At 39.9% G+C, this 25360-nt stretch overlaps 1 protein-coding gene across 3 annotated transcripts in view; it reads right to left on the reverse strand.

Annotated features, from left to right (window-relative positions):
• Nucleotides 1-212: 212 nt before the first annotated feature.
• The window catches only part of LOC130186137 (rab GTPase-activating protein 1), a 72773-nt gene continuing 47625 nt past the window's right edge, over nt 213-25360 (reverse strand). For all 3 annotated transcript variants that reach the window (XM_056402906.1, XM_056402905.1, XM_056402907.1), the window contains 13 exons: nt 24371-24484; nt 22519-22593; nt 21689-21814; nt 21318-21461; nt 20207-20248; nt 19661-19789; nt 15769-15861; nt 14125-14235; nt 13246-13350; nt 11940-12023; nt 7698-7769; nt 4757-4957; nt 213-3525 (listed from right to left, as the gene is read on the reverse strand). In XM_056402906.1, the coding sequence (XP_056258881.1) occupies nt 3403-3525; nt 4757-4957; nt 7698-7769; nt 11940-12023; nt 13246-13350; nt 14125-14235; nt 15769-15861; nt 19661-19789; nt 20207-20248; nt 21318-21461; nt 21689-21814; nt 22519-22593; nt 24371-24484 (1419 nt within the window). In that variant the 3' untranslated portion in view covers nt 213-3402. The remainder of the gene's footprint in view (nt 3526-4756; nt 4958-7697; nt 7770-11939; nt 12024-13245; nt 13351-14124; nt 14236-15768; nt 15862-19660; nt 19790-20206; nt 20249-21317; nt 21462-21688; nt 21815-22518; nt 22594-24370; nt 24485-25360) is intronic.

Genomic DNA, 25360 nt, shown 5'->3' on the forward strand with positions numbered 1-25360 from the left:
TCAGGACTGTATTGAAACAATCAGGGTTGCTACTTCTTTTTCATTATTAATTTCTAAGATGACATCTTCAGACACCTTATTTTGTCCAAAATGATGATAACATAGGAGAAATAATATGAAACAAAGAATGACAGATGTTGACATCTTAACGTTTGACAGTTGTTCTTAATAAATGACTTGTTTGTTGAGGCAGCAGAAAGAAACACAGATACTTTTGTGTCGATATCTTTATATTGAAATTCATGAAGTATACACAATGCATCCTACACTATTACAATTTCCACACATTGATAACGTTTCTGTTGTTCGATGATAAAGCTACGTTTTGGCATTTAATTAACCAAACAGCAGTCTGACTGAGAAGCTTGGAGCAAAATAAACATTAAAAACATAAAACGTAGTTGTGGTTTTAAACTGTAGCACGGCAGCAGGTAGGTAGGTACAAGTAGGCAACATTAGTTATAGTTACAGAGTAGAAAATCATAAACAAAAACTCTATATTCATTTTTTTTTAATGTTTGTTATATACAACCCAGTGCCTTTAGAGGAATGGCCCTTTGTTTCTTTCCATCTCACTCAGACTTTTCCTCTGACATCACAAATAGATTCCAGCCAATCAGATTTCACCTTCAACTTAGATGCAATTTACAGTAACGGTTAATTTTAGGCTGGCAAAAGAAATACGGCTTTTTTTCCCCCACTCTAATATGAATATTGAACTACGAACAGAAATTTGAATATTGTTGAGCCTCCTTCCTATTCATTTATTATGAAAACACACACACACAAACTATTTTAAACCCCCCTCTGTTCCCTCTGTCCTGATTTGAAGTGCTTGCCAGTTTGCCCACACTTTGACCTCTGAAGACATTGCTCTGAAGTCCTGCAACTGATGGTGTAACTCCTGTGGTATTGATCCATGCTTTAGGTGCAGAGTTACATGTTTTGCAGTTGACAAGTATTTTTATTTGTGTCTCTCCTGCCTCTACATTTACAATAGTATGTGAATATACACACTCAGTGGCCACTTTAATATTTAAACTTTCTCAGTTCTGGGTAAAATCTGTTTTTTTTTCTCCCTCATGAACAAGTTGAATTCTTTGAGGCATGACCGTGTTTGAAATGTTTCACGGGGATTTTGCTCAGAGCTGGTTCGATAGTCGCTCAATTCTGCAGATTTTTGCGAGCCGAACCTCATTCCCAAGGTGCTCTACTGAGTCGGGTGCATGCAACTGGAATAAGCACAAGTTTCTGTCGTGTGCCTGATGAGCAGCTTTGTCACGTGGCCATGTAGAGATGCACTTGGACAGTAACAATGCTGTTGTACGCTGCGGTATTCCAGTGACATTAACGGACGCTAACGTAAGCCGAGAAAACACTCTCCCCACTATTACACCACAAGGTTGTACCTTTGATTCAACACAGGATTCAAGAGGTTTATAATCATCAATCACCTGCTTTTGGCGATCACCAGGCCCACATTGCCTCATCGTTCTTTTTACAATAGATGTCGGCAGCAGAAACAAAATTCAAGCCAAGAATCATACATTGTGAGATGCCCCTATGAACTCTGCTGGTACACTGTGCTGCACTTATCTGTGTCCTTGTGGCCTTCCTCTTAGTTTTGAACATCTTTTCTGACCTCCCTCTCTTTATTTTCCTCTAACCACAGGTTCTGCTGCCCAACCAGCCTGGTCTTGCATCTTTCAGACCATGTCTTCCTAATATTTTCACAAGAAGTAACCAAATGTCTTGACCACGTCAGGTGTTCCTAATGACGTGGCCACTGAGTGTTTGTTCTGTACCTGCCTCTATAAATATAAAGTGTGTGTGGAAATTGTAATTCAGTGCTTGTGTGTGTAGTGGTAAAAGAGATTCCCCTGCGTTCTGAGTGAACTGTAAAAACTACAGTAAACACAGCACAGCCTGCCACCCTGCTCAACAATATATCAAACATGACACTGCCAGTCGAGGTCAAAGGTCACAGAGCAGCTGGTGCACAGAAAGAGGGAGGTGGGTTTCAAGCATGTGTTCAAATACAGCAGGAATTGCAACTTTCTGTTTGTGTGTGTGTGTGTGTGTATGTGTGTTTTCCATTCTGACTTTACACTTCTGTTTAGGGTTCGTGATAATGTTCTAACACACACACACACACACACTGTATAATACATGCAGAGGTTTTCATGGTTTGGAGCTTTTGAAGTTTCTTTGTGCTGGGAGATCCAAACCAAACAAACCTCAGGCATGTTTTATGTCTGAAATTTGATGTGAGGAAAGTTATGCTGCTGTTCATAGTTAGAGCAGCTTTTAAGATTCTGTTTTTACTGTAAATGACATATTCATATCTACTAGCATCACCTTTATCGACCTTCAGATCAAGGCTTCGTCAGCAAACTTCTCTTTAGCATCATTCATATACACATTTGGACATTTCAGGAAACTAGACAACCAGGAAAAACTGTTTTCCCTTACATGCATGCACACATTCATTACCTTAGTGCTTTTTCTTTCCCTTGGACTTCCACACAGTCCGTTTCTCTTTCTCTTTTACACACAGCTTAAAGTTATTTCAGTCAATTACTTATGCATTCAAACACATTTTATCCAGTCTCACACACATGAACACATACACCTCACAGTCAACACAAAACGAAAAACATGCGCGCGCGCGCGCACACACACACACACACACACACTTACACACGTATCCTCTTTACATAAGCACATTCATGTACATACAAAGAAAAAGAAAGGTATTGTTCAACGTAAATTAGAAAAAGCTGAGTTTGAAAAGGCGTATATCAGCTCTCGTACCTAAAACAAACATTTTACAGGGACTGGTTGGTTTGTGCCAGTAGTTTAGAGGGGAGCACGCAGAAGAGTAAGGAAGGACGGAGTGTTTTCTTCTCTATCCCATCAGGACAGGTACAGTCCAGATGTCCTACCTTCCTTCTGCCGGTCTTTAATATCAGCAGTACAAAGACAGAAATCAATGAAGCATTTCTCTTTTTTTTTTCTTTCTTTTTTTTTTTTTTTACGCTTTTCTCTCTGTGACCGGTGGAAGCACATTGTTTCTCTAGGGAAAGTGGTACCATTGTACTTCATCTTATGTTTTTCAACCCCTTCTCATCAGCACGGTTGGCTGTAGTCATTTGGGGTGAGGAGGGGAAGAAACGGGTGGGGGTGATTAGATCAGTAGACTTGGGAATGGGGAGACACAAGGACATTTTTGATAAGTAACACAGTCTGTAGTAATGGTCATCCTGGGTTTTAACGGTCAATGTTCGAGTTAAAGTTATGGCCCAGTGGGTTAAGTTTAGGGGTCCAGAGGTTTCAGCGTGGTGAGTTGCACTGAGCTCCAGACATGGTCTGGGTAAAACTGGGTGGATGGGGGTTATCAGGTTAGGTGGTCTCCTTGCCCTGGGTCCCGGTGACGGTTTTGATGGAGCTGAGCGTTCGGTTGAACCAGGTCTTCTTTGCGGCCTGCACCTCGTTGAGGGCCAGACCCAGGTGGTGCTCCAGGTCCTGATTGAAGAATAAAGAGAGGAGCTAAAAATGGCAGTCAGAACGACAGGAGACGAAAGAAGACTGAGGAAAAATGACAGTGTTTGAAGAGGATGGGCCTCTGTGTGCTTTTGAAGCATTTTACTATCTATTTTTACAACTCTGCCAGCAGCTTTGAACTCAATTCCCTTCCCACTCTTAAAAGGCATCATTAATCATATGAAATCCTCATCTTTCTTCTTTGACATCATTCCCAATAAACTCCTCACAGAGCTGCTCGTTGCTGTCGGTCAAAAACTTTTTATCATAAATAGTTCACGCTCCTCTAGTCTGACAAAGTTTTTCCTCAGATGCACCACGCTTCAGCCTCTCTGTCTCACACATTAAAACTCCAATTATTTCCAAACTGACCGTTAAATGACAGCAACTTATTCAATATTTCAACTGTGCTTCAAAGCTCCACACTTTAACAAGACTGATCTGTTCTAATTCTGTTAGACCTTAATGCCGCTTCAGACACTGATCACAGCACTGTCATCACTCCATTATTACATTAAGTCAAGCTCCTCAACAATGTTCCTAATTTCTTTAACCATATCTTGTTAATTGCAAATTTTCTGCTGTGTCACTTCTTTCGTGTGGTGCTCTTCAAGGGTTGATAAAGTCCTAAGAGCAGAAATATCGCTGACCTCCCTTTTTAAATGCTGTGCAGGTGACACACTATGTTACATAAAATCAGGTAGCCTCGATATTAAGAAATTGATGTATTTTCCCCAAGCTTAATGACTGGACTGACTGGAAATGATCAAGTGTCAATTCACATTTCAGACCTCCTGTCCCATTTCAAAGCCGCCTTTATCCTCCCCATGAAATTGTCTTTGGTACCCTCTTAAAGGCTGTCGAAGCAGTGTTGAATGTGTGACTGCAACAAAGGCCAGAATAGCAGACTCACTGCGAGTCAAGGTCTGTTTGATAATTGGTTTCTATGCCGGCTGGAGGAGGTTGCAAGTCCTGATGGGAGCAGAGCTAGTGTGATTCAAGTTATATCATTATGGTACAACTACACAGAACAAGACTCAAAAGCTCCTCTGGTATTTAGACTGGAAGGTAGAACAGTGTGACAGGGAAACCCCTAGTATTATATTTATAAGACTTTTTACTGTGTCTATAGCTACATCCATGTATGTCAATCTAACTCTCTGATTTCATGTCTTGTAGTTTTGATTTGGACCAGAACTGTGTGTTAGTGTACCTGGATTTTGCACTCAGCCTCCACAAGCTGCAGTTTGGTCTGGGCTAGTTCCAGCTCCATCTCTCTCAGCTGGTTCTTCAAACCCTCCTTCTCCTCATCGGTCTCCTCGGTCCCTCCGGCAGGCGCCGTGGTCACGGCGGCCCGCACGCGACCCTCTTTGTTGAAAAGACTGCTGCACTTCTCGCAGCCTTCCACTTTAGACTAGAGAAGGTTATGAAAAAAACAGGGACAAAAATAGTAAAGGTTAGAGGAAAAAATAAGGCTATAAATTACATCTTTACACCAGTCCCTGACCTTACAAGCTCCTTTTTTTGTTGAAACAATCAGCTTCTCATAGCGTTCCCCTTTAAGATGGAGGAGATTACACAACACAACAAAACAGAGGATGAATGTGGAGAGTAAAGGCAAAAAGAAAGAAAGACCCAAGATAAAGGCACAAAGAAAGATATCAGGTTAAACAAAGATGTAGCCTATAGCACTGATGCTATTAAAAAAAACTGACTGACTTTTATCTAGTGGGTTAGGAGGAAATTTTGACTGTTTGACATAGAAATAAAGGAGACATACAAGTGAGACTAAAATAAAATAACCAACAAAGACTAGGAAAAGAAATCAAATTTCAAAGCTCTAAAAAAGATCTGAGTGATTGTGTGAGATAGGTGTGAGGACGCCTAGATTTCTTTGGATTAACGCTATTTTTGCATTGAGCATTATCTTGAGACTTACCAACGTTTGGTGTCTAACCAAAAACACAAATGTCCTAATTAAATGGAAATATCTGTAGACATTTCATTCTGCAATGCGGCCCTTCTGTATTCTTGCAGTAGAAATACTTTTACATCGTGAGACGAGACAGTGCTCCGTTTAGTTACTGAAGCATGGCACCTCATTAGTGTAGCGGCCATACAAGCCAGCTATGCTTTCCCTCTTCTATTGGGTCAGGGCTGCGCTCCACGCAGCCCTTTTGGTGGAAGTGCTCTTTTTGGGTGCCCATGTATGCGATGGGCTATTATTGGGTACAGAGCATTTGTTCAAGCAGCAACAGAAAGTCACTGTTAACAGAGCCATACTGAATACGCTGCTACAAAAGTACTGGTGTTTTTCACCTAAGTACTTATCTGGCGGTGAGAGGTGGAAGCTCGTTTTGCCAGACGTTCTAAGATAAACGAGGTGTTTAAAGGTGAAAAAATACTCCTCATATTAATCCGACTTAATGCAACTGAAGCACAGTTACACGTGTGGGAAGGATAGCAGCGTTCTCGCTTCGCTTGCTCTTCTAAAGTTTGGCTCAAGGCTACTAAACTTCATAATGGCAGTGCTGTTAGGGCTGAATCACCTGGGTTCAGTTTAGCTGAATCCTTAGAGAACATTATTCTGCAGATATACGTACGAGTCCCTGAGTTGAACTAACAAGTTACACTGTCTACAGTACTTTACAGTCAAGGTTGTGTGCCTTAGCAACAACAGTTGACTACGTTTGGTTGAGGTATTCCCTTAAAATGAATATTTCATGACAATATTACATTTCATTTGGATTAAACTGTCAAGTGAGTTCAAAGCTGAGTAGTAATTATACATAATGTTTTTACAGACGGCTCATCGCTGCAGAAGTGGATCGGAGTATTAATGAAGCAGCAGAGCGCCTGAGCTAAAATTGTTTCTGTCGTCACATTAAATAGAGTTTTAGTGAATAAGTATGTCAGTATATTATTTGAACATTTCAAATTAACATTGTTGTAAGTTAAAGTTATATTGTTTATTAAACACTGCACATCACTGTGTCCCTGTATCAATTCTAATTGCAGTCAGTGACAGTTTTATTGCCTTTGCTGCATCATTATTGGTGAGTAATGAAAGAAAAAAAGCACAACACAAACAAACACACACACACACACACACACACACACACACACACACACACACGCACACACACACACGCACACACACACATAAACACACATGCACAGAGAAGCCCTGGTACATCCTTTACAGGACTTGTCCTTGGTGTAATAAACCTTTTGTCTGTCCTTTTGTGAGTCTTTGGCCAGCCCTGACAGGGCTGCCAGCCAAAATGGCCTTTCTCCCAGTTACAGTCTACATAAACAGTCCTTGAGCCAAGTGTGCAAGTGCTGGAAGTGAGATGCCTTTCGCTGGCTCCTTGGGCTACCTCCTCGTTCTTCCCCTGAAAAAGCTTTGATTTCACTGCCAGTCATGACAACGAGATGGCAACAGAGTACTCAGCATACTGTACCTGCAGACTCGGGGCAAGAGATCAAAGTTTTTCTGTGCATTTCAGCCTCATATGTTCTCACATGGAGGTAACAGCTGGATTTTGACAGTCTGATATTGGCTAAGAAAGGTAGGGAACATGCTTTTTAAAACTCTGCCATGGATTGAAGAGTCAATGTCTAATGCATAAAATACAAGTTATGTAAATAATGGTCAGAAAATATCTTTGTTGAGCAGTTCTGTTGTATTTTATGGATAATTATGTGTGAAAAAGAGTGAGAAATTCAACGGAACCTCTGTGAAGAGTGGGAGATCTGTGATTATTCACCAACGACAGACCTCAGGATGATTGTTTATAAAGGGTCAGCACTGCTACATTACATCATCTACTATAAAGTCTAACATGAATATTATCAATAGCTAGTGTGATAATGTGGCACTGTTTCTGTAGTTATATCATTAATTGTTAAATTAAAAACCATGCAAAAGAGACACACACATATACATTCATATATTTGTCACTCACAACAGAGCTCTGTAATTATACTCCACTTATAGCTCTGGTACAGCATGTTTTAAGGGCACACAGCAGTGTTTCGAAGTGTGTGTGTGTGTGTGTGTGTGTGTGTGTGTGTGTGTGTGTGTGTGTGTGTGTGTGTGTGTGTGTGTGTGTGTGTGTGTGTGTGTGTGTGTGTGTGTGTGTAAAACTCACCCGGATTTTCTCCAGCTCTTCTCGGTTGGCTGTCTGTTGTTTCTCCAGTCGTTCGCTCAGCTGGGAGCAGATCTATAGGAACCCGAGACACAGTTGAAAACAATGGATTGGTTCAGGTACGTGCTTTAACACTGCTGTCAGCTCTATTAACAATTCACCTAAACTCCATTGTATCTCTCAATCAATGTAACAACCTCAGTAGTCACTGCAGCCATTACATCTAGCCTGCTGCACTGTTGGTTTACTAAAAATAAACAAATGAACGAAATATGTAACTAAATATTCTAAGTACAAAAAAAAGCCAGAAATAATTATCAAGATTCATCTTTTCATTAACACAGATCAATGTATCATTTAATAAGACGACCACATGTGTTTATGTAAACTCTTAATTTGCAAAGTAACTATGAAGGAAACCAGTCAGATGAATTGAGTTTATGTGATAGAATAACATAAAATGCAAATATTCAAGTGAAGAGTAAGTACCTCAAAATAGCAAATTGTAAAACTACAGTATATGAGTCAGTGTACTTCCCACTTTACAATAATACATCAGTCAATCTATGTGATGAATACAGAATATAATGGGACAAAGTGATAGAAATCTGTAATGCCATATTCATTTAGACCAAATCCATTCCAATGCAATTAGGAACAGATTTTAGAGACAAAGAGTGTAGTGTGCTGTTCCAGTGAGAAAGATCTTAAGCTGTTTTTTTTACAGTCTGTTATGATTCCTGGCTATCCTGACTGAACATAACACTACGCACTATCTGGTGTTTCCCATTGCCAACTCTGTTTGTGGCTCTAGGTAAATCAGTCTTTGTGGAGGAGATTTCATCCTCTTAACTCTAAGTCCATTAGCGATGTCATAAGGTCCTGTTTTTCCAGCAGAGCTCACAGGATGCACATGCATGAGTATGCAAGAGTATGAATGTGCGTCCTTGCATATATCTATTCTTTTTTTTCCCTCCTCTTTTCCTCCTGTAAGGCACAGCCGCAAACACACTAACAAACACACACACACACACACACACACACACACACACACACACACACACCGCAGCTCTAGCTTGGAGATGAACAGAGATCAATGTGACATGAGTCATCCTAATGGGTACATCAGGTCATCCCACCTCTCTGTAGACTATCTCTCTCTATCTGTTCCTGCTCTTTGCAGCATATACTGTATGTCTCTTCATCCTCCTCCCTTAGAGATCAATCTATACATCTATCTGTGCATCTTCAGCCAAGCAGATTTCCATCGTTCTTTTATGCTTTTTCTCCTGTAATCTTCTCCTTCACTCGCTCTCAACTGCCATTACTCTCTCCCTTTCCTTCATCACTACAGACTTCTTGATGTTGCAGCTCTCCCCCAGCTCTTTTACTCTCCCTTCTTCCTTTTTCTGTAGCACATTATGCAGTGCATCTTTTTACTTTATGAAGCTTTTACTTGAACTGCTAAGCCCTACTGTGCAGGGACCATTCTGTCTCCAGCAGGCATTTTACTCACCTTCATTTTTGACACTATTATGACACATTCATAATAAACTCATTTTGTGCTCTTCTCTGATACTTCAGGATTAAGACCCATGGGCCATTTCTTTCTTTCCATGTTTTTCTTATTCAATTTTTTTTATAAACAATCCCAGTCTTATTTGTTTTAAACATTTCCACTCAATAATTCATCCAGTCCAGCTGTAACTTTACTACCTGGGGCAAAATTTGTTTTCTTAGTCAAAAATGTATTTATACAGTGCATATGCTCACAATGGGCACATTGTAGGCACATGCAATTTTAATTATTAATTGGATCTATAACATCATATATTAAGCAGAAGCAGACGATTAGGATCCAATGCTGAACTCAGTCACTTGTTGAGAATATTTTGGTGTCCTTGATCAAAATATTCTGAGAGTGTATAAAATAAATATAGTGCTATCAGCACCTTAGAGACAAAAGCACCGATCTGTTGCATGTTGCTGTTACTTTGAAAGTGCCCGGCCGGCCTGAGTGTATCTACACAGGCTCTGTTCTTACAACAGGGATTATAATGCGCACACTCAACACTGTTTTTACTTTCACCATTAACAGACGTTTCTGTGTCCGTGTGGGCTGGAGGGGCAATTAGCACACAAAGCTTTTTTTGGCTCCAATCCCACAAAAAGAAACTTGGCATTCACAGCCACTGAAATAGGAAAATGCTATTTGAAGAATAATTTCAGTTATCTGGGTTGGAAAACAATGCAGGCTATTTTGGGGCATTCCTCAACTTGTCAATCCCATGGGATTGAAAGCTACTGTCCTCCCTCTGCTCCCTCCTGCACAGACTTCTGTTCATTTCCTGCCTCTCTTCATCCATCACCCCCTTCCTCCCTGTCACAAAAAGAACTATTTTTGAAGAAGCCCCATTTTCACACTTAGCTCTGCTCAGCTCCCAGCTGCATGCTAGCAGTCTGAAGGCTGCTTTCAGCCAAAATACACACACACAAACGCACACAACCATCAAACCCTCTCTCTCAATGAAGGCTCTTGTCACCAGTTTTCAGATATGCTGTCAATTCCAACCTGCCACCAATATTTTTAGACTCAGGTGAAGTTAAGGTCTGTTTCTAAATTAGTCCTCTTGCTATTTCTGTCTGCCCGCACAGGGAGCAATAGGAGCTGGATTGTTGCATAATGTCTGAGTGCTGATGGTGATAGTACTTGATCTGGATGGGTTTATATTTAAGCATTAAGTGACAGGATGAGATCTGAAAGGACGAAAATCACCGTAAGAGGAATTCAGAGACAGGAACTCAAAATATGCTCACAAAGTCTCTGGGTTCAGCTTAGGGACAGGTCGTAAAATTAGATATTTCTGCTTCACAAACTAGATGAATGAATGAAAACAGATTGCTCTTATACTATCCTTAAATATTTATGCCAAGTCTTGCCACAGTAATGGCTTGATCAGAGCTTTAGATATGAAAACACAAGGCAAATAAGGAAAAATAAGTGGAGGAGAGGTGCTCAAGACTTCAGAGTTCAGGATGAGCCACATAAAATGCACCAAAAGCGAATAAAAAGCAACACACAAAATAAACAAAACTATACACCACAGTCACAGAAATATACTAAATGCATAAATTTGATGAAGAATGTGTGTCGTCACTGTGAGATCTGTGATGTATCTTATTGATAATAAATGTTTGACCTTGTTAAAATATGAAAGGATCAGTACAAGACATGTTCAATGACAACAAAGTGGCTTTGACAAAAAAAAAAAAAGAGAAAAAAAAAAACCTTTTTTCTATTTATGTTGTGCTTTGAGATATAAATGAACTTATTAAGTAACAAACCTTGAGACTATAACTCGCTGCTGTGTGGAGAGTTCTCTGAATGTTCATTCAGTCTTGGAAAACATAAGAATTATATCACTACATCTTTACATTTCTAACATTGATTCAAACGTGGGCCCGCAGAATTACTGGACATTCATATCTGATCACCAATTACTAAGCTACTAGTACTGTTTTACCCTGTTTTATATGCACTTGCATCTTTAATTAGCAAAGCTCTTCTGTTCTGTGCTTCTTCCACATCAACGAGCAGCCTTCTGTTCATCTACTTTAGATTTTAAAGATCCTCATAGAATTCAATCTGTGCCACAGATTATAATAAATTCGATAACTCTTGAAATCATCTGTGTCCAGTTAACTTCTTGTGGCTGGAAAACTTCAGCAGCTGCACATGACTAAGAGGGGTGACCCATCTATGCCTATTTCTCTCTCTTAAAACTGGCTGCCGGTAGGTTTTAAGATCAATTTTAAGATTTAATTGATTACCTTTAAGGCTCTTCATGGCCTGGCCCCTTACTATATTTCATTTTAGCTCCATAATAGATCTGTGTGTAGTTTGAAACGTTGAATAATTTATCTGTTCATTTCATTAGAGTTCAGTTTCATTTTATTATGTCCATTTTAAGTATGGCTTGGGCTGGTGGGAGGGGGAGGTTAAGCAGATTGTAGAAAGGGTTATGATGTTGGTTTTGATGTGAAAATCACAAATCCAAAAAGGAAAGTGGGGTGGGTCTGCCACAGTTCAAGTTTTACTTCTCTAAAATGTACTTGCCACGAAAGAGGCACTTCAGTAATACGATATAAAGTGCAAGGCCGATGTATGTACGTAAGGAAACTTCTTACTTTAAGTGATTTCTGAACCAATAAATTCTAAAGCACAACCTCCAGGTAAATACATACCTGCTTATATTCTCCAATAATGGAGCCGTTCTTCTTAATCTCTGATTCAGACTTATCAAGCTCCCTTCTGCACATCTCCTTCAGCTGTTGAAACAAACACACACACACAGAGATAGTATTAGGATGTTGCAGGGCAGAGACTAAGGACAAGAGCAGAGTCAGAGGCCCCAGAGACCGTGTGACTGCCATGAAATGTAAAGAAGACGAAGGAAGGTATTGGCAGATGTGAAGCTGGGGGCAAAGTCATGCCCTCCACACAACCTCCATGCAGGCACATACATCACTCACAGCTACCTACACACTGAAGAAGACAGGAGGCACTTGGCGGACAGCACTGAACACACATGGGAACAGAGGGCAGCAGGTTTGTCCTCTGTTTCGAAGGGGTTCTTCACTGAACTCAAGAAGATTAACGTCTAAGAAGAACTGACATCTTCTGACTTCGAAGGTTTTACTGTGGAGAGTATGCGTCTTTATAGAAATCACACAATGATAAAGTAAGACCTGAAACCAACCTGACCAATACTACACTGACAGAGACAAATGTATTAATCAAGCTTTTTAACCGTATAGACAAAGGGAAAATAACATGGACGGATTAAAAGAAAAAGTGGAGGAGAGACAAAACAGAGAGAATATGAAACTGACAGACAGACACAAATAGACATGCACAAATACCTAGGTGAACAGATGTTTGTGCTTGACTTCATGTCTGAAGCGACTCTTATGGCTGAAGGTTTTACTGGACTAGGTCAGCTTCACATGGCTGTTTTGTTAAGATTTGGTCTTTATAGTTGAATTTCTGACCTCTGGTTTACTTCATGTGGGGCTCCAGTCACAGCATGATCACTACTGCTCCCTCAGACAAATACAGTATACACTACAGCCTTGTTTTTAAAGAACAGCATAATCAATCAACAGACAAGTAAGCACTTGCCATGAGTCTGTATATTTTTACTCCCACTAAACAACACAGCAGCGGAATATGCTGATTAATGACTATCTGCAGAAAGACAGCTTACCAGTAAAATCAGGTGTTGCAATGTTTGGTTGGAATGAAATCCTGCAGATAATGGACTCTTTCTGTTTATATCCATGATATAGACAGTTCCATCTCATGGACAGAGACACCTAGGAATGTGTCTTGCAATAGTGCTGACACTTTCCTACTATCTGTAACGCTGTGTGCCACTCCTGAGGTTTAAAGTAAAACACAAATTTTAGACATCAGCTGGGCTCAGGAAGAGGTTTTCTTCCACACAGGCTCAGTTTGGCTAGACAACAGTGCCCCGCCGTTGGCTCTAACCTGTGCAGACTCTTCCTCCAGTCGTCTCTTCTCGTCCTCAGAGTCCACCAGTTTCTGTTTGGTCAGCAGCAACTCTTTATTCAGCGCGTCTGCTTTTTCCTCCGCCTGAAATGCACAGACACACACGCACAGACAATATAAACCAATGTTGAAAGTCACTGAAAGTTAGACTCGCCTCACTTTCTCCTTAGTTTTCTCTCTACTGCCTCTTTTGTCAAGGTAAGTCAAACTATGTCCCACACAAACATATGTTCTCTCCCTCACAAACACACACACACACATTCACTAATGCCATTTTGAGACTGTGTAAATCCGGGATGAAAAATTTATCAAAATATTATCGAAAACTGCAATATGGCCAAATGCAATATACAAATCGGAGGAGCTGCACTTTTTTGATAAAGGTAAAATGTGTCACAACATACCACTATAAATGAAGCCTTGTGCTGCTACAGAGTCTGTCCTGGCCTAAATATCATATTCTGCAGGCGCAAGGGAACATGCTTGTTTGGTGCAGGCTTCAGCAAAAATCACATAATCATCATTTTTATATTTTTTGCAGTGAATATGAAATGCAAAAATCACTAGTACCACTAAAATCATGGGGCATCGCATCACCTGTCAAAATAATCGCAGTATGTTTTTTATTTAGCATATTGCTAAGCCCTAGTGTACATTAAGGCTCAGTCGAAATAATGGTTTTGCCGCGTGTGTGTTTCTGTTGCACAAACACACTATGTTTTCACTCTCCCTAATGTGGTTTCAGTTCTTGCACAATATGTTGCCAAATGAACTGTCCTTACAGCAGAGACAAGTCACATTTTCTTAACATGCACACTCACAAAAATCACACAAATGTATTCTCTCTCTTTGGCTTACGTTGTCAAGGTCTTTGCGCAGAGCTATCTTGCTGCTGACTAGTTCATGTGCCAGGTCGTCATTCTCCTGCTCCAAACGCATGTTAGCCTCTTGCAAACGGCGGTTCTCCCGCTAGATACAGGGAGGGGGGAGACACGGAGAGAGAAGGAGAAAAGGCAGGAGAGACAGATTAAAATAAAAGAGAGAGGCAGATAAAGACAAAGAATAAACAATGGGACAGCAAAAGAGAAGAGCATATTAACAGGGAGAAGTGAAAGGGCATGAAAGAGGAAGGACAGTGAAGAGATAGCAGAGCAGGGAGAAGGAGTTAATCATGAAGTGTTGCGAATTAATGTGTAAGCATCGCTTCCTGGCTCAGTAGTTTCTAAAGTAATGCAACACTGTTCAGAATGAGATTGTGCGGGTGTAAAAGTTAACTGTGATCAGGTCAGAGCATAATTACACAGTGACAGTTGTCTGTAATGTTTAACTGAGCACAACTGGTTTGTACATAATTAACAGTGACAGGTAGTTGTATAAAAAACTGACACACATGTATACATAATATTTTCCCAGAGATGACAAGCAGAAGAGTTAAGAGGAAGAAGTATAGAAATTATGAAATCTGGAGTTGTTCCTACTTCCAAGCACTATTAAAAAAACAGTGCTAAATTTTTCTAGCTTAGGATCACATCTGTCTGACATAATTCACACATTCTCATTTCAGAACAGATGGTTTTCACAGAAATCTTCCTGCTTATCTACAGTGTTGAACCTGTGGCTCTGGGATAATAAGCCTGATATTGTGCAGCACATATCAAAATATGTGTGTGTGTGTGTGTGTGTGTGTGTGTGTGTGTGTGTGTGGGGGGGGGGGGGGGGGGGTCAAACTAGTTAGTGATAGGCTGACTAAATCAATTATGTTGTGATTTAAAGAGTATATAAAAACTGAAAAATACAAAACAAATGGCGTTTGCTTGTCGGAAGCATTTTTAAGCGCAAACCCAGAAGAACGCCAAGTCACTGTAACTGATGATCTTGTTCTGTATACAACCAGCCTGTTACCCTTGAGATGATGTATGGCCATGTACAATTAATGGCTTTTTCAGTGCCGTGTAGTTTGTCTTTCTAGAACAAGGACTGTCAAGGTCTACAGTAAATAAATTAGATCTACTGTGAATATGGCGGTTGTTTTAACATTGACAGACACATTTACATACAATACCTTTAAATGAAATGCAATGCAAAGGTATTAACAGAGGTAAGCTGAACACTGTTATGACATCCTTATTTAGATAACAACAATACCACTAATAATACTACTAGTAACAGCAACACAATTCATTTTCTATGTTGAAGCGTTGCACACTTGTGAGATCAAATGTAATACTCTGGATACAAAAATAGGTAATAATAATTAATAGGTGCCTTTCTCTCTCATTCAGCTTGCTATTTTGCTGACAGAATTGGCACAGCACTTTAAAGATGATGCAGTATGAACAGGGATGGAAAGGTTCCTGTTCCTGTTAGAGGAAGCAAGTAAGAATTTCAAGAATTTTGATAAGTAGATGTAATTTAATGTCTAGTTTATGTTGATTACATGGAGAAGTCATAAAATCTTTTATGGTTTATTCATTCGTGTGAATATCTTGTGCCCATGTCTACCTCGTATCTCTCGATGGGGGCCTCCTGCTGCTCCTGTTGCTCTCTGATGGTGTGGTACTCCTTCTCAAATTTCTTCAGCTTCTTCTGGCTGATCTGTTGGGCAGTGGGAAGAGAAACAACAGCATTACGCAAAATGAAGAATGAAGAATAATCACAAATACACACATGGTGAAGAATGGAAATAAAAACTAGCCCACTAGTGTTTGGCTCCTGCACTTAAGGTGGCTGCCAGAAAGGAGTCTTAACAATCTTTTGTAAACAAAGCCACAGGATTTATAATCTTTGTTGGACTGTGCCGTTCTTTACTCCTGTCCAGCATGTGAATAAGATGTAATGGAACATATGCAGTGATTACTGCATAATTTACTGCTGTTAATTTCTGTCTGACAAACTGGTTCACTGAGATATCGCTGTACAACGTATAGTCAATCCAAAGTAACTCATCATCACCTTACAGTTTTATTGAGAGCATCCAGAAAAGTTTGAGATGTAGCTTCTACATTACAGCATTTTGAAATATTGCTGTACCACCATGTGACACTGCCTTCCCTGAAGGGAGTGTACATGTGTATATAAGCTGTAACAGCTGACTGATTGATTCATTGGATGATCAATTACACACTATTTCTTTTGTGTCATGTGTCATGTGTCAAGTGTCTGTGGGCAGGTACATCTAAATTTCAGCGGCTCAGACTTTTCATCATTTTGCTGTTGAGCCAATGAACATAGAACTCAGTACAGAGAGTTCAGGTTCAGTGGTACACCTCCGATTACCCAAAACAGCGAAACAGTGTCCCATTTAAAAACACACACTCACACTCACACACACACACACACACACACACACACACACACACACACACACACACACACACACACACACACACACACACAGACACAGTCACATTCATGCCTAAAGCTGCACTTTGCACGCACACGCACACACACACACTGCATTTAGGCAGTCTCATCAACGGGCCTTTCACTTCCCAACCACTGCATTACAAGGGACTTTTTAAAAGATGGCTACCATACAATGAATACTATGTTCCTGGTTTTCAGCATGAAAGAGAAAGCCACAACTGTCCACAAACTAAGACATGCTTGTGCTTTCTGTGGATTTTAATGCATCTGGTAAAAGCTGCAACATCAAAGCACAGTTGTCGCTGCCTTCGTACCTGCATGTGTATGTTACAATCTCAGGTTTAGTATTACACTACAGGACATCAGATGATCCAAATGTTCTCAGCTCATCACTTAATGATGCTGGCAGAACTGGGACAGCATGGCCCACATGTTGTCCTGCTGTAGGGGTGTGTGTGTGTGTGTGGTCACATATTCTGCTCTGTAAATGGAAGACGGACAAGAGGAAGAGGAAAAAGTACAAGAGGTCATTCAGAGCAGGACTTATCCATCTTCTTTCTCATTCTTTTTTCATCCTCTCTCTCTCTCGCAGCCTTGACAGACAGCTGGGTCTCCAGAAGTTACTACTTAGAAAAGCAATTAGGAACACAGAGCATCCGCCACTCTCAAGTACAGCCATAATTTATAGATATAACATATTTCTCATCTTACAAGGCTTAGATCTATTATAAATTTACAAGTAACGTCACTGTTGTTTTCTGAATGTACACGGTGAACTACAGGAGGCATATTGTAAAACCACCTGCTCTCTCAGGTGAGTTGCTGATCATTCTCTGCTCTTCTGAACCAAAAATCTATTACAAGCCGGCTTCACTGCTGCTGCTCTGCTTCTACAACACAAAACAGCAGTTTGAGAATTCTGCTGAAGTTTCTCACAGCAGCAGGGAAACATAGCTGTTCACCATATACACCTATGTATACATGTCCATATGTGCTACGTAGAAAGTAGAGCACTGTGAGGCTTATGGAGACGGAAACGAAAACACTCGGGTAAACAAAAAAAGTTGACAAGCAAAGATAAAAAAATTTTTAAAAAACTGCAGGCGTTCCATGATTTCCATTTAAATTCCCTGGACAATTTGCATATATCATCTTAACAAGTCAAGAGGTTAGCAGAGAAGTGGACAAAGTAGGTGTAACAACTACACACCCAGACAACATAAATGACCCTGGTTTGACCCCAAGATTGCCTTCTGAATAAATTCTGTGACCTGACTGTCGTTTATGAATGTGTTTTGTGTCATACTCACAAAATAACAATAGAAATTCTAATGACCTTTGACCACAGTTATGAAGTAAATAATTTAAAGAGTTTTTGTCCTAATACCGACAGCGAAAACTCACAGACACCCACCACAGGTATAGTTAAGAAATAGATCAATACAATCCTGATTCTGCTTTGAAGATGATGAAACAGGGGAGGAAGATGTCAACATGGACGTCAAGGACCAGTATGTTTGACCTTAACCTCTGGTATATAAATACAATATATTTAAAAAATATCCATCGTAACCAATATAGCTCTCCATCATTGTGTGCTTTTTTAGCATTAATAAATACATGTGTACACCCTCAGGTATGTCATTTAAATTTGTATTTAAAACAGCACTATGAGATATATCGGGCAAATCTGAGCTAAAACTATGAATAAACTTAGAGCACCAGGCAACCCAGAAAGATTTGTCATCCAATCAGTATCGTCAGACGATGAGGTCACCAGTAATCTGGTCAGTAAATCCTGCTATAGTGACATCCAAGCTTCAGATTCAGATTAGCCTACCTCCACTCAGCTCCAACATTACAGTACTCGCTGAGGTCAATTTGTCAAATGACTTCTTGGAATTATTTTCTCTTGCCAAATAATGTTCTGGAAATAGCTTCTTAAAGCTGTATGCAGTAAATGGGGGGATGATTTGCTTCTATGGAACTACATGAGGGTATTTTATTCAAATGGGTGCAAAGAACCCCATAAAAAACAACTACTGCTAAGCTTAATAATTAAATAAAGCATAGAGGTAACTCAAAGGAACCCAAACTAGCACAAAGTGTATAATTTATGCTTTAATAGTGTGTTTGCCTCCCATCTGAGAGGCCTGACCAGCTCAAACTAATCATTTATGTTCATAACCAATGCATCTAAGATGAGTGCTGAAACACCTTCAAGACCCCACAGCTACCGCTACCACTGGATTTTTCTCTGCTCATTGTGAGTCTCTCCTCGCGGCCCGCCTCTCTAACTGAGAACCAAAAAGCTCACGTCTCTCTCCATGTGGGCTCCTTTACAGAGTTTGTGCTAATAAATATCTCTGCCCAAAGTTACCTTCAAAGTCAGGCCCTCTAAACTAGGCCAGACTGTTTAAAACAGGTCAGAACACAGGTGAGAGTGTGTGTGTGTGTGTGTGTGTGTGTGTGTGCGTGTGTGTTTAAGAGACATAAAGACATAAAGAGAGAAGCAAAGTGTGTGTGTGTGTGTGTGTGTGTGTGTGGGGGGGGGGGGGGTGAGGGTGGGGGTGGGGGGTGTGTGTGTGTGTGTGTGTGTGTTTGTACACTGCATCTATTTAGTTTGTCTTAAGCTCAACAGTGACCCCTACTGGTATTTAAGTAGCACAGCTGAACTACAGGACTAAAGGTTTTCATATATAAAAATATATCATTTTTAAATGATAATCTAACGATTAATCATGCTGAGATGGTTTACTATGAATTGTTTAAGTTTGCAATATTCAATATCTATTACTGTTTGATGTTTCTGAATATTTTTGAAGACCACCAGCTGTGAAAGGTAAAGAATTTGCATGTTTCTATTTTTTACTCAAACTGAAGATAGGGTTATTAAAATACTTAGATGTTAACACAGACCGAAACCTGAAGTCTCATCTGTTTGTTCACTCCATGTAAGGCTGACCAGCTCCAGCTATTGCATGGTAATAGCGAGTTGAGACATTTTTCTACTCTCCTCTGCACTCACCTTCATGCTACAGGCCAGCTCCATCAGTTTCTTTGCATTTTCCTCAGAGCGGTACCTCTTTGGAACCGGGACACGAAAGAATTTGAGTGCACCCTCGAAGTCTGTTTGGATCAGGTCGTCTTTTGATGTCTAAGGGAAAAAGAACACAAAGTTAAATAAGGCACACATTTATCCAAGCCAGAGTAGCCTGTTGGGCAGAGATTCTTTATTCTAATCGGACAGAGCGTAGTTACCAATGATTAAGAATTGTTAAAACAAACTAAATATGATAGACATTTTTTTCTTTGACTGAACTTTAGCTTTGAGGGCAAACTCATCTTCAATAAAAACATGTGCCCTGCTTTCAGCGCGTCACATTGTGGTGACACTGTGCGTGTATCTGCATCTGCTCACATGCGCCGACATGTAAAATCTTTCCAAAGCTCGACTTTCTGTTGGCACATGTTGTGTGTCTCTGTTTCTACTCAGAGCTCTGGTTGTCACTGTTGGTGTGTGTGTGTGTGTGTGTGTTTGTGTGTGCATTCATTGTTGTGTGGGCCAGCTTACCTTCAGAAGTGCCAAGGCTACATTGAAGATCACACTGATGCCCTAAGAAAAAGAAAAAAGGCTTTGTATTCAGGGTGTATCAAAGAATGGAGTTTTTGATTCAAAGAGATGAACATCAGAATTTACTGTTGCTGTGTAACAGAATTACTTTAAGATGTTTTTTTTCCATCAATGGACACACAATCCTCAATAAAAAAAGACAAAGACACTTTAGCAAAATTCATTAGCAAATTCATTAAAAATAAAAAGAGAAATATCCAAACTGCATACATAATCAGACCAGTTTTTTTAGTGCTGTGGGTGTTGCTGATGCTAAGCCTTCACCAGCTTTGCATATTTTGTCGTTTTGCTATAGTCTTTCTTGCAGACTATCTGTTAGTGCTGTCAGATTTTATGGGGGAACTTGAGATCTCTCCAGCGATACTCCGCTTGTCTTGGCTTGGACCATTGTGCTGAAAAGTCAACAGCAGGTTTTCCCCCTCTGTATTTTAGTCTGTCACTCACTTTTCTAACTCTTGAACAGTCTCCCAGTTCCTGCTGCTGTGAACCATTAATGCATCATGCATCACCATAGATAGCAAAGGCTTCATTCAGGTGATTTATGGGACAGGGTTTGCACTCAATGTAAAGCTTGACATTCAGGCCAAAAAACTACTTTTGTCTCATCAGAAAAGAAATTCTCTTCCCAAGTTCTTCAAGTGGATAAACTTTTTTCTGCGTTTGGCCTGTCAGGCAGCTTTTGGAAAGGTCTTCATTGTTCCAAACTTCTTCTATGTAATAATTCTCTCACTTCAGGCTATATTATTTCAGCTCCTGGGGGCTTTCAGTGCTTAAAATTTTCCACAGTGAACAAATCACTCACTCAACTTCTAGATAATCTGAAGAAACAGGATGTGCCTGAGCTAAGTTTTGAGTGTCATATTAAAAGGTTCTTTAAGATACTTTTGTATTTCAATTACTTTTGTGTCATTTTTCTTATGTCTAAAAATAGGTTTCTCTTAGTCAGTATGGGATATTATGTGTTTATAGATAGTAAAAATAAATGAGTGATAAGATAGTTATAGATAAGTGAATTGGTTGAAGTCCTGTGTGCTTGTCTTTTATTACCAACCTCACACAGTAGCAGGTCAATGATATGGAAGACCATGTAGAGAGGGAACTTGGCTGTGAAGAGGGTGAGGAACCACTGAGAGGCGTACATGTGAGCCTCCAGGCCAACATTCAGGAAATGGTTGTAAAGGTCTGGTATGTATTCCTGTTAAAGACAGAGAGAAATACGGCGACACAGGAGGAGGAGGAGGAGAAGAAATGAAGAGATATTAGAAGGAATGGTGTGGAGAGAAAGAAAGAGGAGAGGGGTAAATTAATGGAAAGGAAAAAAAGTTAAGCATACGGGGAAAAGGAGAGAAAAGGAGCAGGGGCAACCACTGCTATAGTACAATCAGAAAAAGCACTTTAGATCTACAAATTAAACACACATACCTGCATGAGTCTCTCAAGTTGGAAGAATTTGCAATGCAGATCTTCAAAGTTCTGCTTGAAAAGGTCCCTGAGCCCGTAATCAAACATGATCTTGACCAGCACACTGAAAGCTTGCTCCTCTGGCATCTGAAGGAGAAGACCAAGAGATTTAGTCATCAGTAGCTCATGCCAATTCATATTCTAATGATACCAATTTCATATGCATTACAAGGTGTTAGGTCAAATATTTTCACTAAATATTATATATTAGGCTCATATGTCAAACTTTAACTCAACTTTGCTTTATTCATATGGAACTTTACACACAATACGCTTGAAGTGTTTTACAGCACACACAGAGGAGAACAGTAAAAACATCAAGCTTTTCTGTATAAATAAATAAACAGAGTTCACTTGTTAAATAATTTCTTAAAATTCCTGTGCACATGTCTGCTGCAGTCTTTAAGCTCTAAGAGGACATAGGCACGATTTTTCCACTAGGTGACAGTGTTGACATGTCCCTAGACTGCAGGTGTGCTTAAAAGCAAACCACTCCAGGGTGGAGGATGAACATGAGCAAATTCTACATTATTTATACATAAAATATCAGTTTCCCACAAATACAGCTTTCTATCTGAAATCTTTCTGCTTTTGTGCAGTAAGAGTGCATCATACCTATTGTCTCCTAAACTCAATATACAGGAAAAGCTCCAAGACCTTCAAAATAAGCCAGGCAAATTTTCCAGCATTGCAGCATGTCAAAAACACTCAGATGTCAAATGAAAACAAAACAGCTGAAATTGTTTGAAAAGCTCGGATTTTTGCGGGACCCTGCTGATATGTGAACTCACGTGCAGCAGCAGCACAGCAGCCAAGAAGGATTGTCCCTGGCAGTAGCCAATCTCCTCATCGTAAACAGAGTAAGCCTGAAGGAGAAGACAAGGACAAATCCACACAGTCAGTAAATACATTTTACAGTCAATTCAAAAACTGATGAGGGGAATGAAATGATGATAGAATAATTAAAAAGTCCAAATATTTCTGTCTCTTTGCAACTGAAAACTGTAATTGGTGTGACTCAAACCAAGATTTATGAAGATACTTTACACATGGTTTATATCAGAGTCAAATGACGCAATATAAAGTGAAAAGAGGGACAAAGTTGGCAAACTGTACTACCTACTGTCACCATCATTTCAGTCAATTTCAAATTTGTATAAATACTTATTCTTTTGAACCCAGAGCAGACTTTTTTTGGCCACAGAGCACTTGAATTATGTTGTACATAATCTCTGGTAATGTTCTGCTCTTTTCAAAAATCTAAAATGTTATTGTCTTCGAACACACATGACTTTATTGTGAAGAGCCCAGTTACTACAGTGAAGGAAGACATAGATGAGTGGAGGAACTGGAGTAAGAGATGGAAAAAAGTAAATATGACCAAGAGTAGAGACTGAACAGAGAGGAAAAGAAAAGGCTTGGAGAGAAATGTTGGTATAAAGCAAGTGGAGTAAGTATGAGGGGAGAGAGAAAGGGAGAGAATTTGGAGGGGCTAGAGTGGCCTACTGAGCTACAAACACAAATAATGAGTACAAGTCAAACAGACAAAGTGTGGATCAATCCACACACAGAGGTAAGGGAGGGCCCACTGAATTATTCAAACACACCTGAGGAGGTGCTTGTCTGGGAAGAGATGGATGCCCTCACCTGAGTTATACATAATGAATGAAATGAAAATGAAAAGAAAAAGCTGTGAACATACTGCGCAACCAGGCTAATCATGTGGGATTATGGAACTATAGGATATGCGTATGTCTCAACTGTATTCGCACGTGTTCATTTTCATGACAAAGAGAGCACATGCATTTCACGATCAATAAGTATTTCTTGCAGGGTTGTGGATGTGTGCTGGTGTGTGAGAGTCAGCTATGCAACAGGACTGATTACAGTAGACTGTGGTTGGTGTGTGGTCTGGTGTGTGTGTGTGTGTGTGTGTGTGTGTGTGTGTGTGTGTGTGTGTGTGTGTGTTTGTTCGATTAGAAACTTGTTTTGCTTTTCTAGACAGGCGGTGACAGTTATGAACTCGCTGAACCACCCAGAAACAGAGTGGCTGTTCAGTTAATTAATGAACAGTTCATTTTAATATTACCGACTCTCTCTACTGCTCTACAAACTTTCTTATCAAACCTAATGTAAAGCAAATCACTTACATAGTAATTACACTGTATTATAGGGAAACGTGATTCAATTTCATATGCTGATTGCTATTATTTCCAAGTCGTTCTTGCAATGAACACCACTGCCACCAGCTGTGTCTGTATCACCTGCGTAATTGAAGGAGGATATTTTTTATAACTACAGTATCATCCTCGGCAATCATGAGATAATAAACACGTCAAATAAATCATTGACAGCCACTTCCACGTGATAGATGAGTTGCAAAAATTCCATCAAGATCTTTTCTTTTCTGTTGCTTGTTTCCACATTTACTATTTTTTTCAGGTATATTTTGTATGCATTGTGAATTGCATACATTGTGACAATGGTGAGTGAAGACCGATATAAATATCTGCATTTTGTATTTTAAGTTTGGAGATGAGAAGAGGGGAATACACGCAGCTGATTTGTGTTGTGCTCTACAAAATGTAACCTCTTAAAAAAAATACATTTAAACAACCCCTTGCTTGTGTGTTAGCATCCCACCTTGCAGATCTTGTAGAGGGAGTCTTGTCCATCTCCTCCAGTGTCTTTGAAGTAGTCATGAGCTGGGAATGTCCTGTTAATGTCTCTGGTGATGGCACTGTCCTGAGGGGACTCCTAACGGTGAGACAAAAGGAGGGGAAATGGAGAAAAAGGTCAAGGTGTGTAAAAAAGTGACAAGAGTGTAACACAGACAGGGAGATTCTGTGACTTAGGAATCCACAACATGTTTTTCATTAGACAACTACTGGGAAAGACAAATTCCTTCCAAGATCCAGCAGTGGTCAGTGTTCTTCAGTGTGTTGTGGCCCCACACACTGCTGAGATTTACAGGATGGGGTAGGATGAATTCATGGTGGCACAGAGTGTTCTGTTCCACAGCACAGACTGTACACATCTCCCCGTCTCTCTCTTTGTCCGTCCACCTCATTTAAGTTCTCATTTTAATGCATTTCAGACATAATTCTCATGTTGCCAAAGCTCAGATAACTAACAGTAACAATGAGTGGTAAACATAATGTAACTCCGACAACTGATAAAGAATAAGAGTAAAGGAAAACAGATCAAACACATTATGTAACACAGAACACACAGAGATTTATATTATGTATCATCTTGAATCAATATAAAATTGTTCTGTGGAACAAATAACACAATGACAATTTTGTCATTACCAGTAATGTGACTAAACAGTTATCATAGAGTTTACTTGTGACATATTGCACATCACTCTTCACACTGGGTACTGAGAAAATCTCTGATATATTACCCTACTTCAGAGTGACATCAACAAGGAGGTCATTTGATAGAAAAATAAAACACGGACCACATAACGCCAAGCTGATAAGAGGGTGTTTTCATTATCACATCTTCCACCACCAACAATCTGAGTTATAATAAAGTGAATCAGTCCTTTTGTCTGTAGGGTGGAACAGATGTACGACTAGGACAGAGAGCAGGAGATATGTGATGTTGTAAATAAAAGTGTATGCA

Source organism: Seriola aureovittata, chromosome 18, assembly GCF_021018895.1.
Source record: "Seriola aureovittata isolate HTS-2021-v1 ecotype China chromosome 18, ASM2101889v1, whole genome shotgun sequence".
Taxonomy (NCBI): Eukaryota; Metazoa; Chordata; class Actinopteri; order Carangiformes; family Carangidae; genus Seriola; species Seriola aureovittata.